Source organism: Hippocampus zosterae, chromosome 1, assembly GCF_025434085.1.
Source record: "Hippocampus zosterae strain Florida chromosome 1, ASM2543408v3, whole genome shotgun sequence".
In the NCBI taxonomy this organism is placed as follows: domain Eukaryota; kingdom Metazoa; phylum Chordata; class Actinopteri; order Syngnathiformes; family Syngnathidae; genus Hippocampus; species Hippocampus zosterae.
This window is the reverse complement of record NC_067451.1, coordinates 15,034,844-15,051,019: the sequence shown is the minus strand read 5'-3', so window position 1 is coordinate 15,051,019 and position 16,176 is coordinate 15,034,844. Positions and strand designations below refer to the sequence as shown.

General features: G+C 40.4%; 1 protein-coding gene and 1 long non-coding RNA gene across 3 annotated transcripts in view; one reads left to right on the top strand and one right to left on the bottom strand.

Moving 5' to 3' along the window:
- il1rapl2 (interleukin 1 receptor accessory protein-like 2) overlaps window positions 1–16,176 on the bottom strand; it is a 259,705-nt gene that overhangs the window by 87,780 nt on the left and 155,749 nt on the right. For both annotated transcript variants that reach the window (XM_052071453.1, XM_052071461.1), the window contains exons 3-4: window positions 6,990–7,159; window positions 6,571–6,674 (exon numbers count right to left, since the gene is read on the bottom strand). In XM_052071453.1, the coding sequence (XP_051927413.1) occupies window positions 6,571–6,674; window positions 6,990–7,159 (274 nt within the window). The remainder of the gene's footprint in view (window positions 1–6,570; window positions 6,675–6,989; window positions 7,160–16,176) is intronic.
- Window positions 1–16,176, top strand: part of LOC127604617 (uncharacterized) — a 147,938-nt gene that overhangs the window by 46,634 nt on the left and 85,128 nt on the right. The window lies entirely within an intron of this gene.

Genomic DNA, 16,176 nt, shown 5'->3' with positions numbered 1-16,176 from the left:
GTGACGATGAAAGTGATAGTTGTTGCTTTTCTCTTAGTGGGTGTCAATGTGGTCGTTTCTTTTAACAATTTGCTGGGAAGGTGGTGCTTCCCCCTCCTTGATCTTTGCAGCGGCCTGAATTGATCTGGAGTTTATGGCAGTCATAAAAATGGGGCTTTTGCCTTAACCTGTTTTAGATTATAACAATATTACACCGTCAGATAAACCACTGCATTAGGTATCTCAGAAGGAAATAGATTACCAAGCATGATCTCATTTCAGTCAGGTTATCCATATATCGGTGCTGTAAAATAAATGAAATGCTAAAAAAATGATTGAAAATCTTAAAATACCGCCCCCCTTCTCTCTCTCTCTTTTCACACTCTCTCTCTTTCTGTATATACACACTGTGTACATTTATCTTAGGACTGCAAAAAACCTAGGATAGTAGGACAGCTTCGTGGACTATTGAAACATTCAAAAGAATAATACAATTAATAAATCAACACTTGTGCTGCACCATTGTAATAGATTAAGTCCATATCATTCGATTCTGCACCTCATCATTTCCAGCCAAGGCCAACAATAACTGGCAGTGCAATAAGTGTCATGTCCTCCATGTAATGAGGTGGAAAGGAAGTCTTTGAAAGTTGGGCTGGTGAGTTGGCATGTGGCAAATCGAATTTTCTTGCAGGGGCTCAGAGGCCTTTCTGCCAGAAAGATTTCTTATTCATGCACATATTGAGGTGAGGAGACTTAGCTATTAACATTAAAAATATTGACTGTAGATAAAGTCTACATCGAGATCCTAGATCCAGCTACATCGATTACCCTGGACTTGTTGTCGATGCTGGCCACACATGGACACAATATATTTTTTAATATTATTAATCAATGTAATTAATATAATGAACAAAATAATTGTATACTCAAAATTCCTAATACCGTTTGAATTTTTATTGAAGTTTGACTTTTCTTTTTAAATCGACTATGACTCATTTTTCGCTCATACGTGTCATCTTGAATCAAGCCGGGATTTTTGTCAAGCGCACGACATAGATCATGGCAGCGAGGAAGAGGAGATTTTTAAGACCATTCAATGCCTTTGTTTACGTGCAGATCGTATTGACAAAACGGTTGCCATGTATTGTCTTTGAAATATATGGCAAGATGACAATTTGTCGGCACATCTCAACTGGCATCACAAACATCAGCAATCCCGAATGAATCAAGTGCAAGGTCACAGGACTGGGACAGACCTAAAAGGTGCTCCTGCCTTATTTCTTCAAAAACTCGATTATTAATCCCTTCGTGCTCAAAGAATGACTTCTTACTGCGTACGCACGTTTTGTGCACAAATTTGTGCATGCGCATGTTTGGTGAATTAGGCCCATTGAGAGCACGCACAGAATTGTCTTGGTGCTAAACAACATGTTGGCAAAATTATTGGTGGTTCTTTATACAGATCATAGCAGCCGGTTAATTTAAGGGGAAAATATATAAATTTAATATTTGTATATATTATTTTAACTCACAAAGGAGAATACAGTAATCACTCATTTTTCGCAGTTAATTGGTACCGGATCCCCTTGCGAAAAGTGAAAACCCGCAAAGTAGTTTTGCTTTTCCTTCAACTGGCTTTGGACATTCCGTTTGCATAGTCATGCTCAAGTCACAAACATCCACAGTGTGTTTTCACATGGGGCTACATTACTTGGACTCTCCTGATGAGTACTGGGTCACTGCTGAGGAGGCCAATTTCAAGATAATTAAATGGTTTTTGGAAGGAAATCATTCCCACACTACTTTTAGTGATTGAGACCCTTTTTTACACACATGAAAGGCCTACTTTGAATATTGTCAAAATCAAATCAATAGCCTTATCATATACACATAGCAGTCTCTGTAACAGTAGACCTCACTGCAGGTGGTCTTTGCCACTCCACTCCTTTGTCTTTAAGCCTTCCCACATATCACCCGAGCTCAGATTGTGCAGTACTTTAGAACACCAATAACAAAAAAACCCCAAAACATTGAACTTCAATGCAATTAAACCTTTTTTTTCTTTTCTCAAAAGCATGGCTGAAGCTCTGAAGCTGGCATGAACTGGCACGTGGCCCAAACTGGCATGAGAGTGGTTCTGACTCAATGGCTGCCAAGTCATAGAGGACTGCCAAAGACACTTCAAATGACCGCTCTCGCCTTCTCTCCTGTACTGCCTCTTCCAACGTCATTGTGCGGGCCTGTGCCTGCTTGCTCTCGTTATTGTTAGAAATTTGAAGAATAGGTTAAACATTTATCTGGCATTACAAAATATTCCCGTGACCGTGTGTAAGTTTCTTTTGTGTGAGCTTTCATGGAAGTGTAATTATCCCAAATAGGAAGACAGGTTGGTTGTGCTTACTAGAAAGACCACATGGGAGCAGCTGAGATAGAAGAAGGCTACAGACGCGCACACATACCCAAGAAACAGATGGCAAACAAATATCATTGACAAAAGCTAAATGGCGAAACAGCTTCATGCAATTATAAGTGATAATGGCACCAATATTTCAGAAGAGAAACGTCATTTCAGTTCAGACATTTGAACAATTCTACTCTTCCAATATTACGGAAACATTTTTGGGGAAAGCACTTCATTTTCAATTCCCAGTGCATAAAGCTCCATGAAGACATAGTTGGTTGAGTCTGGAACCCTGATTTTAATTCCATCAAACACCTTTGGCAAGTATAATACTGATTACAATAATACTGAACCAGGCCCATAAATCACTGCTATCTGTACTCCCAAATCATCCTCTGGATGTGGGCACGCTTTTCTACAAGCTGTGATGAGGGAGCAACTTCAAACCTCTTGCATGTTTAGATCTGTCAGCGTTGATCCATCGACCATACTTTAAATTCGTCCATAAAAAATATATGGGTTATTTTTTTTTTTAATTATTGGCAACTAAAACTGCAGGGTGGCATTTTGTTACTGGATGGACAGATGGCATTACGTACTTCAGAAATGTGAGGATAAGAATCATCCAAAAATGGGCAAGAATTCACATAAATTGTGAAAATATGGGTTTGTAGTAAAATTGTGTTTCGAGAATGGACTATAGTTGTTCTGCATTATGATGAGATTTCACTGTTTCTGCCAATTGTTTACAATATGTGAGATACCAGATTGTTTTGATCCAACAGAAAGGTACTTTAAAAAACCTATTTAAGTTCTTTAATTTTCATTGACTCGAAGCAATAGGAGTTCAATTCTTGTACTTCCAGTGTGTACGTCACTGAGCAAGCCTTTTCAAGACACATCATGCATCTTATTACATTGGATAAAAATGCAGCGGGATAACCTAAGGAACACATCAACATTAAATCATTTGAAGAGGGAGTTACATGCTGCTCCGATTTGTTGTTAGTGAAAGATAAAACTGAGAACAACAAGTAAAAAGATGTAGCCATTAGTATGATCCATCCATCCATCCATCACTCCAATCCATGTCTTGTACCTTCTCCATATAAGGGTCATGGGTGAGCTGGAGCAAATCCCAGATGACTCTGGCCAAGAGGTGTGGTGCACCCTGGAATGCTTGCTAGGTAATTGGCAGAAAACCAAACACATTCATAGCTATATATAATTTAGAGCAGGGCTGCCCATTGAGTCGTTCGCAATCGACCAGGAGCCTGAGAAGAGGGTGCCAATCAATTGCATGACATTAACACTCCCCGTTTTTATGCTATTGATATAACTGCCTATCAAAGGCAGTGTATGTTTTAAACAAAACAAAAGAAAAAAGTACACTCCCTCCTGTCATCTGTTGTGAAATTTGTCAATTGATTGGCATGCAAGGCAGTCGGTTTTCAACCTATTGCATGCCCCAACGAGCATGCACATTACAAGCCCGCTAACTGGGAAAACAATCAGTTTCCATTTGGTTCTGTCCACTCTAAATTTAATAATTAAGTATAAAAATGATTGGGGGAACTAATAAGCCAAGTATTTCCATACACAGTGAGAGGAAAATGTTTGTTCTCCGGCCGGCTCTGTGGAGGGTGGTCTTGGACTTGCTGCAGATTGGGCAGGCCAGGAGGAAGCGGGCGATGTGTGGTTTCCCCAGCGCTGGAGAATGACCTGCTGGGAAGAGCCATCCACTCGATGGCGCATGTCACGGCGACCAAATGGTGTGTTGGTGGTGGGGGTGGCGACTGGGATGTCCAACTGACCAGTGCATCATGCCGGTCGGGCCGCCCAGGGTGCTTTCTATCCGACTGAAGGAGGGAATGTGGAGCACCATTTTTGGGCCATTGATAAAAATATTAAGTCCCAGTACCGTTCTGACAAAACTGATACTCAATGGGAGGTGTGTGCGCGGCTCGGTATCACAGCTACTTTCCGTCCTCTGGCTGTTTCCATTCAGCGCAAGTCATCAGGGTAAACTAAGTACAAAAAATGATAACGAATGCATGGAGTCTCTCAACTTGTGCTTGTAAAGTGTTCTACATTGTCAAAACCTCAATACATGACTGATTATTTTCTTGACCAGACTGAAACAGCAATCGTAAAAAGTATTAATTTTTTAGATAGACACTCAAAAAATGGCCTCTGGAACCTTTTTGAGGGACACATTTGACTTTAGCCTATTCTTTCTTTTTTTTCAGAGAGTATTTATTCTCTCATATATGCTCTGTTTACTTTGATATTATTCTTTTATGTTAATGAGGTAGGGTCAATTTCCACTTTGTTACCTTTTCTAAGACCGACAGAATGTCCCCTGATTGAGGAGCTCAGACATTTGAAGGAAATTGGTTCATTGTTTCTTTCTCTCTTCCTTCCCCACTAACACTCCAACACAAATCCAACCTCCTCTATACAGCTTTGCGTCTTGATTTTTTTTTTCAAAATTACCCTCTCACATTATGCTTTTTTTCTCTTTATCCCCCATTTTTCTCTCTTCTTTTCCACTTCCAAGAATTCAATTTCACCTTCTGTCTTGTATAAACCTTTTTTGCTGCAGCATGAGTCTCCGAAGATGTTATTTTCCAGGCCCCTGATAGGGATTTCAAGTAACTTGCGTGTTCAACTTTGCACCTTTGGCTTTGCAATAGTGTCTTCAGATTGTGCCTTTTTGTGTAAGAATCCGCCCTCACACACACGCACACATGGGTAACGCATGCCAAGTGACCGCGGGTAACGCATGCTATGAACATTTTTAGGCTGAAACTTTGAATTGCTAGAAGAGAAAGAAATTGAAGAAGCCATAATTTGTCACCATGTAAACCAACTGGCCATCAAGATATAGAGCCAGATTGTACCTTTTGCACATAGGCACAGAATATGGACCCAGATGCAGACAGGACACGACTACAGAGAGAAGGGCTGGATGCAGTAAAAATGGAAGAATGCTTGACGTTGCGGTGTGCACTGAGCAACTCCAGCTTAAATACAGAGACAAAATAAATGTGAGAAAATGAAGGACCATAGCACCTGACAACCTCAAGGACCAAGCGCAACACTGGAATTCTTAGTTACAATATTGTTTGTACATTTGACATATATTGCAACTGCATCCAAACTTGAATTGCAATCTGATGCTACACCTTGACTTTGTATAAACTCTGGCACGTGTAGGAGGAAAAACGCTTTAGTTGATGGTGGAATGTGCGCAAGACCAGTTTTGAGAGGGGATACCCACATTTTAGAGCCGCTCTACACAGAGCACATACTTTATCTGGCATGAACTTGCATATAAGACAGACTTAAGTCGATAGAGCATTCTGCGTGGTACTCTCAGTAGCCAGAAAAAAAGACATACATAAGCAACAAGTACAAATGTAATTGATCAATTGAACAACGTACAACCAGTGACCTTTGTATTGTTGCACATTATAGTAAGTCTTCGAGCAGTGCATGAACCTTCTGGTATTGCAGGCTATTGCATGTGAACGTGTGTGTGTGTGTGTGTGTGTGTGAGAGAGAGAGAGAGAGAGAGAGAGAGAGAGAGAGAGAGAGAAAGAATGGGTAAGACAGGGTGTTAATAACAGCCCCTCAGACAATGACAGTCACCAAGCCCTAATTAGGTTGTCATACTGAGAGAGCAGGGAACTGGGTGTGTGTGTGTGGGGGGGGGGGGGGGGGTTATTAAGGAGGATAGGTGTCAGGCCCTGGCAAGAATGGGAAGTGGGCGGATAGTGTGGTGGGGTATGATGGTGGTGTGAAATGGAATTTGGTGCAAAAACTGAGTTGGGGGGGGATGGGGTAGAGGCAGTAGAAGGTGCAGAGGAGAAAGGCAAATTCGATCAAGGAGAGATAGAGAATGGTGATTTTGATTTAGCATTGGAAGAATACTGCTGTGTTTCAATTCACTCAACGGTTGTACGATCACAAGTCCAAATGCAGATGTGTGAATAGTCAACTTGGTTTTGTTTACACTCTTTGGCCATTCAATAATTGCGGACAGTTGCAGCTTTGCTGTCGCACATGTGGTCTGAGTCAATCATATAACTGAAGAAAGGTGATGCCAGCAGTACCAATTTTAAATTGTGATGTGTCACACAAGACGGCCTGTAAGTGTTTCGAAGGCCACATGCACACACTACCTTAGTACACAGGTGTAGAAACCATTATCTTCCATTTCGGCAGACCTGAACCAGATGGAGTCGTCTTCTTTACTCAGCCTATGGCCTGAGAAGATGATGGGCTCCTGGAGAGTGCACAGAGAATTCAGTGTTGTGAAAAGGACTTGCTACACTAGAGTTGTATTTATCAACATCCCTTCAAGGTACATTTAATTATCAATGTATTTTTTAATGTATACCTTTGGTTATTAGTTACTTTCTAAATTAAAAGCATAAAGTAATTACAGCAAAATACAATGAAAAAGCTGATGTAATTTGTTTAGCGGGTCAACACATCTATTAATCAATAGTTGTCCGTTGAAACCAAAAATAGAATTATTTAAATGACAGTCAGGTCCATTATGTGATAGTGAGTGAGCAAAACTATATTTCTCAAATACCTCAGCATCCCCTTTGTTCTTGTACCAAATGAGGCGCAGTTTGGCATTTGTGGCCATGGTGTAGTTGGTCCGGATGTAGCTGTAGAACAAGGCACATTTCACCCTTGCTGGCTCACCGGCCAGAACATGGTACTCCTTCAGATCGACTGACCAGTCGATGCACCCATCAACTGAGGAAAGAGAGAAAGAGAATATCATGTTGATGATCCAGTGACGGACATGCTGGTCAAGTGAGCGGAGCAACTGAAACAAAAAAAAAAATGTTCTCAAAACTTTGAGAACCCAACAAAAGCAAAATATGAAGCAACAATGTTAGGGTGAGACTTGGTCAGCTGCAATGAACCAGAAACAAGTTCCATAAGTAGGTAACATGTCAGCATAAAATAGTATTTTCTTTCTTCACGTTCACAGGCTCCTGTGATCTTCTACTGTTTGGAGTTCTGGAGTACTCCGGATTCCACGACCGTAGAGAAAAGTAGACAAAAAGAGAGAAAACTACAAAGCAAAGTCATGAAGGACAAGAACATACAGGCACTTGTAACAAGAATCGTGACCAAGGCCGAATAATCCAACATCCAGTAGTCCGAATGAAAAAAAAAACACATTTCTATTTCATTTATTGGACAAAGTAATCATTTTCCTGAATGGAGATCCTGACGAGCGTCAAACCCAGAGTTGTGGCGTCACACACACGCGGGGCTCACTAAGTACAAGTACAAAGCCAGTCAGAAATCGTTTCAGAAAGCGACGTTTCTAATTTATCTGAGGGTATCCAGGTGTTTGAAGAGTTGGAGGAAGAGGAGGTTGTTGGCAAGATGTATATTGGACCATACATGTAAGAGCCAGATGCTCAGCATGCGAAAAATGCTGCGCCTGAACGGCCAGATATGGAGAAGAAATGCGTCCCATTGTGATTTTGAAGGATGGTAAGGTATTTCGGCCGTGGTTATTAAGCCGGCATTATCGTTTACAATTTGATGCTGCGCTATGCTGTAAATTGTGCACAATCCGATTACCTGCTTGGTCTATGTATTCCCGCTAGCACACGCCATAGTGGGTTGGTGTCCTACATTATCATTGTAGTCAAGTTAGTTCTGTTGCGTTGTTGGCCACTCCACACATAGTCTTCGCAGCGTTTGTTAGTTGTACACTATTACAGAGGATTCCATCCATTAACTCATATATAGTGTGACTGTTTTAGTACAGGATTATATCCAGGTACACGTACAATACTTTGAATCGTATGTTTTCATAAACAACAGCCAGAGTTATTCATTGATTAGCACACCCACCTTTTTTTCAAATCTGGTTGAGAAAACAGACGTCATCTCAGTGATTCTAACAAAGAATGCTCATTGACGCCAGCGTGAAATTCATTTGCTTTGTGAGAACGAAACGGTATCATTCTAATTTTCTAGTTCATTTATGGGTCATATTCGTTTCTTTTGGCCACCCAAACAACTGGTTGGCTGAATGTGAACAGAGCTTCGCCACACAACGCCGAGATATTTCGCTGAATAACTCGATAAAAAAGACAAAGAGCAGTTAACGGGACAATCACCAATATATTACAATGACTGTCTGATGACTAGGCGTTCTGTGGATGATGTCACTTGCTGGAGATTGGCGAACAAGAGCATTTTCGTTGTTAAGTGCATTGCTCTGGAGCCAAATATAAACCTGGGTGAGTTGCATTAAAAAAAAAACACACACAAAAAAACCCAACAACAACAAAAAATGTGAAAGTATGCTTGAAATTGTGTTAGCCAAAAATAAAACTCAAATGATGGTCAGCGAAGTTTACTTTGCACTTGATCAAACATCATGCACTGCTGGAGGGACCGCCCTCCACTCCAAGAGAAACTGAAACATACGTAAACAAAACAGAATCATGACACTTACACGTTTTTCTTAGTCTTAGGCTAAGATGAATGTTTTTAGTTTAAAGCACAGGCCGTTGGTACTTGGTGCAAGGCCTAGAATTAAAGCTGTTCTGTCGAGAAGAGATAAAGCCTCCAAGCCATCATCCCCCCGAAAATACCTCACCAGCTTCATTTCCTTATTGTTTCCATCCCCTTTGTTTTCTGGCCCAGGCAGAAATGTGTACACAAGGGGCACAAATGCAAAACAGCTGTCTGTATTTCCTGACAAATGTCTGATGATTGATGAGTAACCAAATGCCGGACCATTGGATCATGTTATATGCGCGTGTTGCTGAGTTCAGCATATAATTTAGTTTTGGTAAAAATGGACCATTGAAAGGGAAAAAAAATCCAGACACAATCAGATGGATGACATTAACAAGCAAAAGAGAATTTTTAAAATGTAATTTATGGAATTTAATGCCCCATGGATATAAACCTCCTGATAAAGAGAGAGAAAGAACGATTCATTTGATTGACGCCATTTGCTTGCTTCCATGTGACACTTTTCTCTGAAAAGCCGAATGAGCGGCTCTCTGCAAATTGCTTACGATGCACAACATTACTAGTAGAATCCATTATTAAGACTGGTTGAACAAATTACATTTAGTGATTAGTGTTTTACCTATAATCATGTAAAAAGGTACGATTTACCATTACCTGAAATGCTTTGCATTGCAGTCGTGATGCTGTTCAATCTCAATGTAAATCTGTATTAAAATTCTGTTAGTATCCCATTTGGCTTAAATGTATGTGCAGTTAAATCACTGTCAATGATTTAAGGACTTCATTTGTTTGAGGCTTTGGAAGAAATTTAAAGCCCCGCACTTAATTGGGAACATTTATAGATTTAGCAATAAGCATTAAGTCTGGGGAGATTTAGCATAGTCGTGCAGCACATTCTCACAGGCGTACAGTTTAATACCAGTCATTCAATCTTTGAATACCTTCTCACCAAACACTGCTGCAAATGTGACTGCCAAGTTACTTGTATTTAAGCAAAACTGAATTTCCACTGAGCTCCTGTGACTGTTTTTTAAATACATATAATAATGAATTACCTCTTATTCCCACGTGCAATATATAAAGTATATACTAATTATGTCATATATTAATTGCTATATTGTTATAACTCGTTTTATGTCTGATTATCAGTTAGTGGCCAGCCTTTATGTTTAAACCACTTATGTTACATTGGCGAGCAATCTCCACCCCAACCCTTCTGCATGGACTGCTTACCTGTCCTTGTGTAACACCCGATGTCACTTCCATGCGATTAGTCTGGCTCCATTTAATTCTGTCACTGTCACAGCTTCTGTCTAAGAATTGTATTGTGTGCGCTGTTGCATGTCAGTGTGTCGTTTGATGTGTGTTCATCCTTTTCTTGCCTTTTCGGTCATTTGGTGAGAAAGGAATGAATGTTATTTTGGTTCCTGTCTTGCTTGTTTCATTATATCAAACCAAATCTACTGAGAAAGCTGCTAAGCCTTCCACAATAACAGAGACTTAGGCTTCGGCGTTTCAGAATCTCTCTTGCACTCTGGCCTTCCTTGTTACACTTTACATCAAGGTGCCAAGACTAGATGAGAAATGCTTTCACTAGAACTAATCTATTGGCCATTCTCTGCACCGACACACCATCACCCAAAGATGGACTGGATTTGATAGAGCTGTGTATACTTAATACACCCTTAAATGTCTATTAATTCAATATATGCTAATAGTCGTCCATATCAGATGATCGGAGAGAAGCCTTCTACATTATTTTACACCTATAATGATACCTCAACAAGTCAGTTGGGTTAACAAATGTATTTCATGCCCAACCCCACCCCGCCATCCAATCTTTCTAAAGAATGTATGTGCAGAGAGCACGTTCCTTGCTGGCATGGCACAGGTGACTATTTCAAGTTATGATTGTTATATACTCATCATCTGGAAGTGCTGGTTTGTCAGACTGGAGGACACTGGGACGCCAAAGGGAGTTTTCTTTCAGTTGGGCTACTGTTTTCGAATGGCGCTGATAGAGAGGTAACTAGAATGCAGACCTCTGGCAACTGAAATGTTAAAGTTTTACGGCATGTGCAGCAACAGTCAAGAAATTCTTGCTTGGCCTTTACGACACCCCTACACCCAGTCTAACCTGTATCGACCTGACCGGTTTGGTGTAACACTCGACATTCAAGAACACAAGGAACGCATACACGCCTGGGCACACACATACTCAGGTAAAAGAAAACCTCTCTGGCAAAGGTATAAATCACGCTTTAGGGATTGTCAGATGTGTTTGTATGATCTTGCTCTCCATGCAAATAATATGTGTGTGTGTGTGTGTTTTATAATCGGATAATTAATAGAGGCCAGCCAGAGTTGACCATTACGAATTAATGAGCTGACAAGAATTGAAGGTTAACTCCCTGGGATGGGCATTTGGGTCTTTTGGACTGTTGGTTTGTTCATTTGACATGGGTCAGAAACACAGACACTAGATAAAAATATGCTTCTGACATTGCTTTGAAAAATATGCACCCTGTGACAGAGTCACGGGTAGGCCATACGATATCTGTAGGCCATTACAAAAGTAGAATCACATTCATTCACCAGTCCTCCTTAATGTGCTTATGCATGAGTTACATGTAAGAATGCATGGAAGACTACAACTGTGTATGAATGTGTGGGTTGGCTGTTAGTATGGCATGGTAAGCAATTCCCTGCAACTCAATCTGTATATGGATGCTCTGACTTTATACAAGTAAAATAAATCTATATGAAAAAAATATTTGTATTTACCATTTACGTGCTATGCCACAATAAAATCACTTTTTTTTAAAGAACCCTAAATTATTATACGCAAAATACTGGCATATCAGTATTCAGTGTGATAATTATCAGCACACACCTTTGAAAACTGACATTAGAACTGACACTAGTGCCAAACACAAAATTCAGGGCCCGGTTCACTAAAATGCCAAATAGCGCTGAATTGCGTGTTCACGATGACGTGATTCACGATGATTTTTGCTGGTTGTGTTGCACGTGATTTACTAAGATTACAAGCATTTACTACAATACTTTAGTTTGCGCTGAACTGCATGTTCACTCAATCTAACAGATAAACTGTCCTATTCCAAAAGTGGATGAGACTGATGTATTTAAAAGAGGATTTTGTGCTTCAAGGTAGCGTTGATTTTACTTTTTTATTTTTTTAAAAAAGCGCAAAATTATGTGTCAGTGGAAAATATAAAAGAACTTTGTTGTTCGGTTTAAATCATCCAAAGTGTGCAGCAATTGTTTCTATTTCTGCAACGTCTGGCACCGTGTCCTCGTGTGTGTGCTGACAGGCCGTGCAAATGAGAGATGCCGCAAGTCTACTTCCATCCCACAACTGTGCACAGAGCCGCAAACGCCCAACTACACATTATCCTACTGACGCAAAATTAAGCAAAATACCAAAACAAATATAACTCCACCAATGCATACAGTTAGACTGCGCTTTCTGCCAGACTGGCACCTGGCACACAAATAGGGCCCTTTGAGTTTTTTTGGTGCAGCGTACATGATTGATGCCAGTCAAAAATGCACATGTGTTTTGAAAACAAGTACTGGTACACAAACAAAACTTGTTGGAAATATGTCCTTTACGTCACTTGAACCCCCAAAACTCAGAGTGCATCACATTGTTGACTCAAGCAAAATCTGTCACATCAGTTGCGTCACCACCACCATCACCACCTCTCTAACTGACTCAGAGGAGCTGAGCTGTGCCCTTACTCAGTGGCTGACACAAACAGGAGCTTCCTAATTAAAAACTGCAGCGAATAAGTCCTTCATCCGTTATTCTGTCAATTTTTGAACTGTACCCAAAATTCGATCGTCTTCAAGTTTTCATGATATTAAACCAGCCTGTCGAATAGCGAGGCACGCAGAAGCCCAAATTACAAATATATATACAAACACACACACACAAACTGCGTTTATGTGGCTACAGGTCACACAAAGCTCAGACAAATATTTCGAGAGATGAGCTTCTTTCCCAGAGCTATTACTGCAATAAAGAATTCAAAATCAAAACCTTAAGAGCTGTTGTGCGAACCGTCTTAATCATCAACCAGATGAGCAATAACCACAAATCTTTTTTTCTGCAATGTATGCTACACTGCTGTGAACTCATGCTAACATAAGAGTAATATTTTTTGCGCTTCAGTGAATGATCACCTCTTCATATAATGTGAAATAACTGCTACATAGCCTCACCCATTAGCTGATTATTTTTCATGTGCCAATATATTTCTGCATTATACATATCTTTTTATGATTGCTTTTTTTTTCATTTTATTTCATGAGAAGTAAACATTTTTATAGGCACCACGAAGAAACAACCTTAAATTCTGTTGCCTTGTATGACAATAATCTTGATTCTGTAACGACGATTTGCAACAGTGATCAGCAATGCTAATTTCCACTCTGCAGTGACAGACTCATCCCACTGACAGGCCGAATTGCAGTCACAATGTCTGTCCTAGAAGTGTGGGTGGTTATTCATGTTAGATTAGGTCCCGACACAGAAGTGTGTAGAATTATGAGCATAAAAGACAAATCCTAAACTGACGAGGATACGTGAACAGAGCTGAAAAGAAAAATGAAGAGAAAAGAATCCCATTGCGCTGGGAGGCAAAGCACACCTTTGTCTGCGACCACATAAAATAATAACATCTCACACAATACTTGTATTAATTCTGCCATTATGTGACACAGCTCTACAATCAAAGAAGGTCTAAACATATTGACAGTGTCAATCAAAATTAATAGTATGTTTGTACGGACAAGTGAAGGTTTGACAATCACAGTGATTCTATGACTGATATTTTTCAACCACAAAAAGTGCAGAGTGAGACAGCCGGGTTCAATTCCGGCCTCCCTGTGTGAAGTTTGCATGTTCTCCCCGGGCATGCGTGGGTTTTCTCCGGGTGCTCCGGTTTCCTCCCACCTTCCAAAAACATGCATGGCAGGATGATTAATCACACTCAATTGTCCCTCGGTGTGAGTGTGAGCGCGCATGGTTGTTGGTCTCTGTGTGCCCTGTGATTGGCTGGCAACCGGTTCAGGGTGTCCCCCGCCTGTTGCCCGAAGACGGCTGGGATAGGCTCCAGTACCCCCCACGACCTTAGTGAGGATTAAGCGGATCGGAGAATGAATGAATGAACTTCTAAGTGTAGCTAAACAAACAAAAAAAACTGTAAAACTTAAAATCTGTGATGCCCTATTGTTTGGGCTTCTCATGAAGCAGCATATATCTAACTATCATGCCATCATGTGCTTGGGGAAAAGTAAAATAGAGAGATGAGACAAAATGACTAAAAAAAATCTGAAAAGAAACTGGTGAGACAACAGTTCAAATTGAGAAATGGAAATCAGACACTTAGGCAACATGACGGAGAATAGTGATTAGATCGACAGCAAACAAAGACATACTTTTAAAAAAAAAGAAAGAAAAGAGCTTTTGGAGGAAAACAAATGGAATAAACCAGGGGTGTCCCAACTTTTTGCCAAGGGGGCCAGATTTTATGTGGTAAAATGTCGGGGGGCCGACCTTGGCTGACATTCTTTACATTGAACAACAATATTGTTCAACAAATTTTAGTAAGCCAGTCTGTTTCACATTTCCATTTTTATTTTAATTTCAACAATCTTAAGAATTTCTTTTGGTTCATTTGAAACAGGTATATCAATATCACATGCAACTGCTTATTCACTTGACTTTTTCTTAAACAGAAGTCTCCTGAGTGCAAATTGATTGATTTGAAACATAAAATGTATCACCATGACTTTTCAATAGTCACAAAACATTTGACTCGAACAACAGGGAAATGAACAAGCAATACTCATATCCACAACTGCAAGGATCATTTGAAATATGACATATCAGTCAATATAAACACGGAGTGATGTCTTGTTAACTCGTGAGTGATGCCCTCTAGTGTCTAAAAGCTATTACTCATTTAGTGAATGCTATTACTCATTTAGCCACTAGAGGGAAGCAGTACTCTATGAAACATCACTCACCAGTCTACGAGACCTCAGTCAATGCAACACGTGTTCCATTGCGCCCAACCTGCGGGCCAGACGGCACTGATTTTATGACAGGGGCCGAGGGCCGGATGAAATTCGACCGCGGGCCGGATTTGGCCCGCGGGCCGGACTTTGGACATTCTGGGAATAAACTGTAGAGAGGTATGCATTGATTGCTCCATGTACAGCACTTTGTATGACTTGACTTGACTTGACTATAAATACTGTTGAGTTGACTTGACTTGAGAATGATGAGACCGAATTGCTAAATTAACAGTGTTATATATATAAAACATATTTCATTAATTTTGGGGAAGACAGCAACAATTGCCACCTTTCACTGAAATGACCCGAATGCACAGAATGGCAGAGCAAAAAGGTCACCTCTTGTGAATGGCTCCGGTCAATCCTTCGATCGTGCAGAAGCTCACAAATTGTCTTGCTGAACGGACGATGTCAAAATCATTTTTATTTAATTTATTTTTTGGGGGGTGGAGATGGGGTGAAATGTATGTTCAGCACAGTAAAAGATCTGTTCTCCCCACCACCTCTCATTTTGCCTACACCTCCTTCTCAACATCAAACAAACAACCCCCCCACCCCCCGCCCCGATCATTATTACACACAGCTGTGCCGTTTTACATTACGCCTTTTGAGAAACAATATTTAAAGATACAAAATGAGCCAGCACAATTTGTCTCAGGATTTATAAATCACATTTTACATCCTAAATGTTATTTGGATCTGCTTCCCCAAGTATTTGGTTGGAGCTGCTGTTGGAATTATTTGGCATCTACCACCCATGGCACAAAATTAAAACCTTCCTCGCCGCAGAACCATGAATATTGAATTCTGAAACCATGATCCTAATCTGCTGTATATGTCTGTTTTTACATGGAAACTTTTCTTTCACAATGTCACTGGGGCGTATGGCATGCATTTTCCCACATTTGTCATTTACAAACACACACACACACACACACACAAAATCAGGGTCCCGCGGGCCTTCCTCATGCCTGTCATTAATAAAGAAATTGTTGCACACCTGCTTACTGACAGCACCCAGCAGAGAAGGAAAATGGAAGTCTGGTACTGTATTGTCAAGGTGTGTGTGCAGCTTTAGCAGCTAACACAAGGTGAGAGGGCAAATTATAATAATAGATATGAGACAGATAATGAGACATAAATATATTACG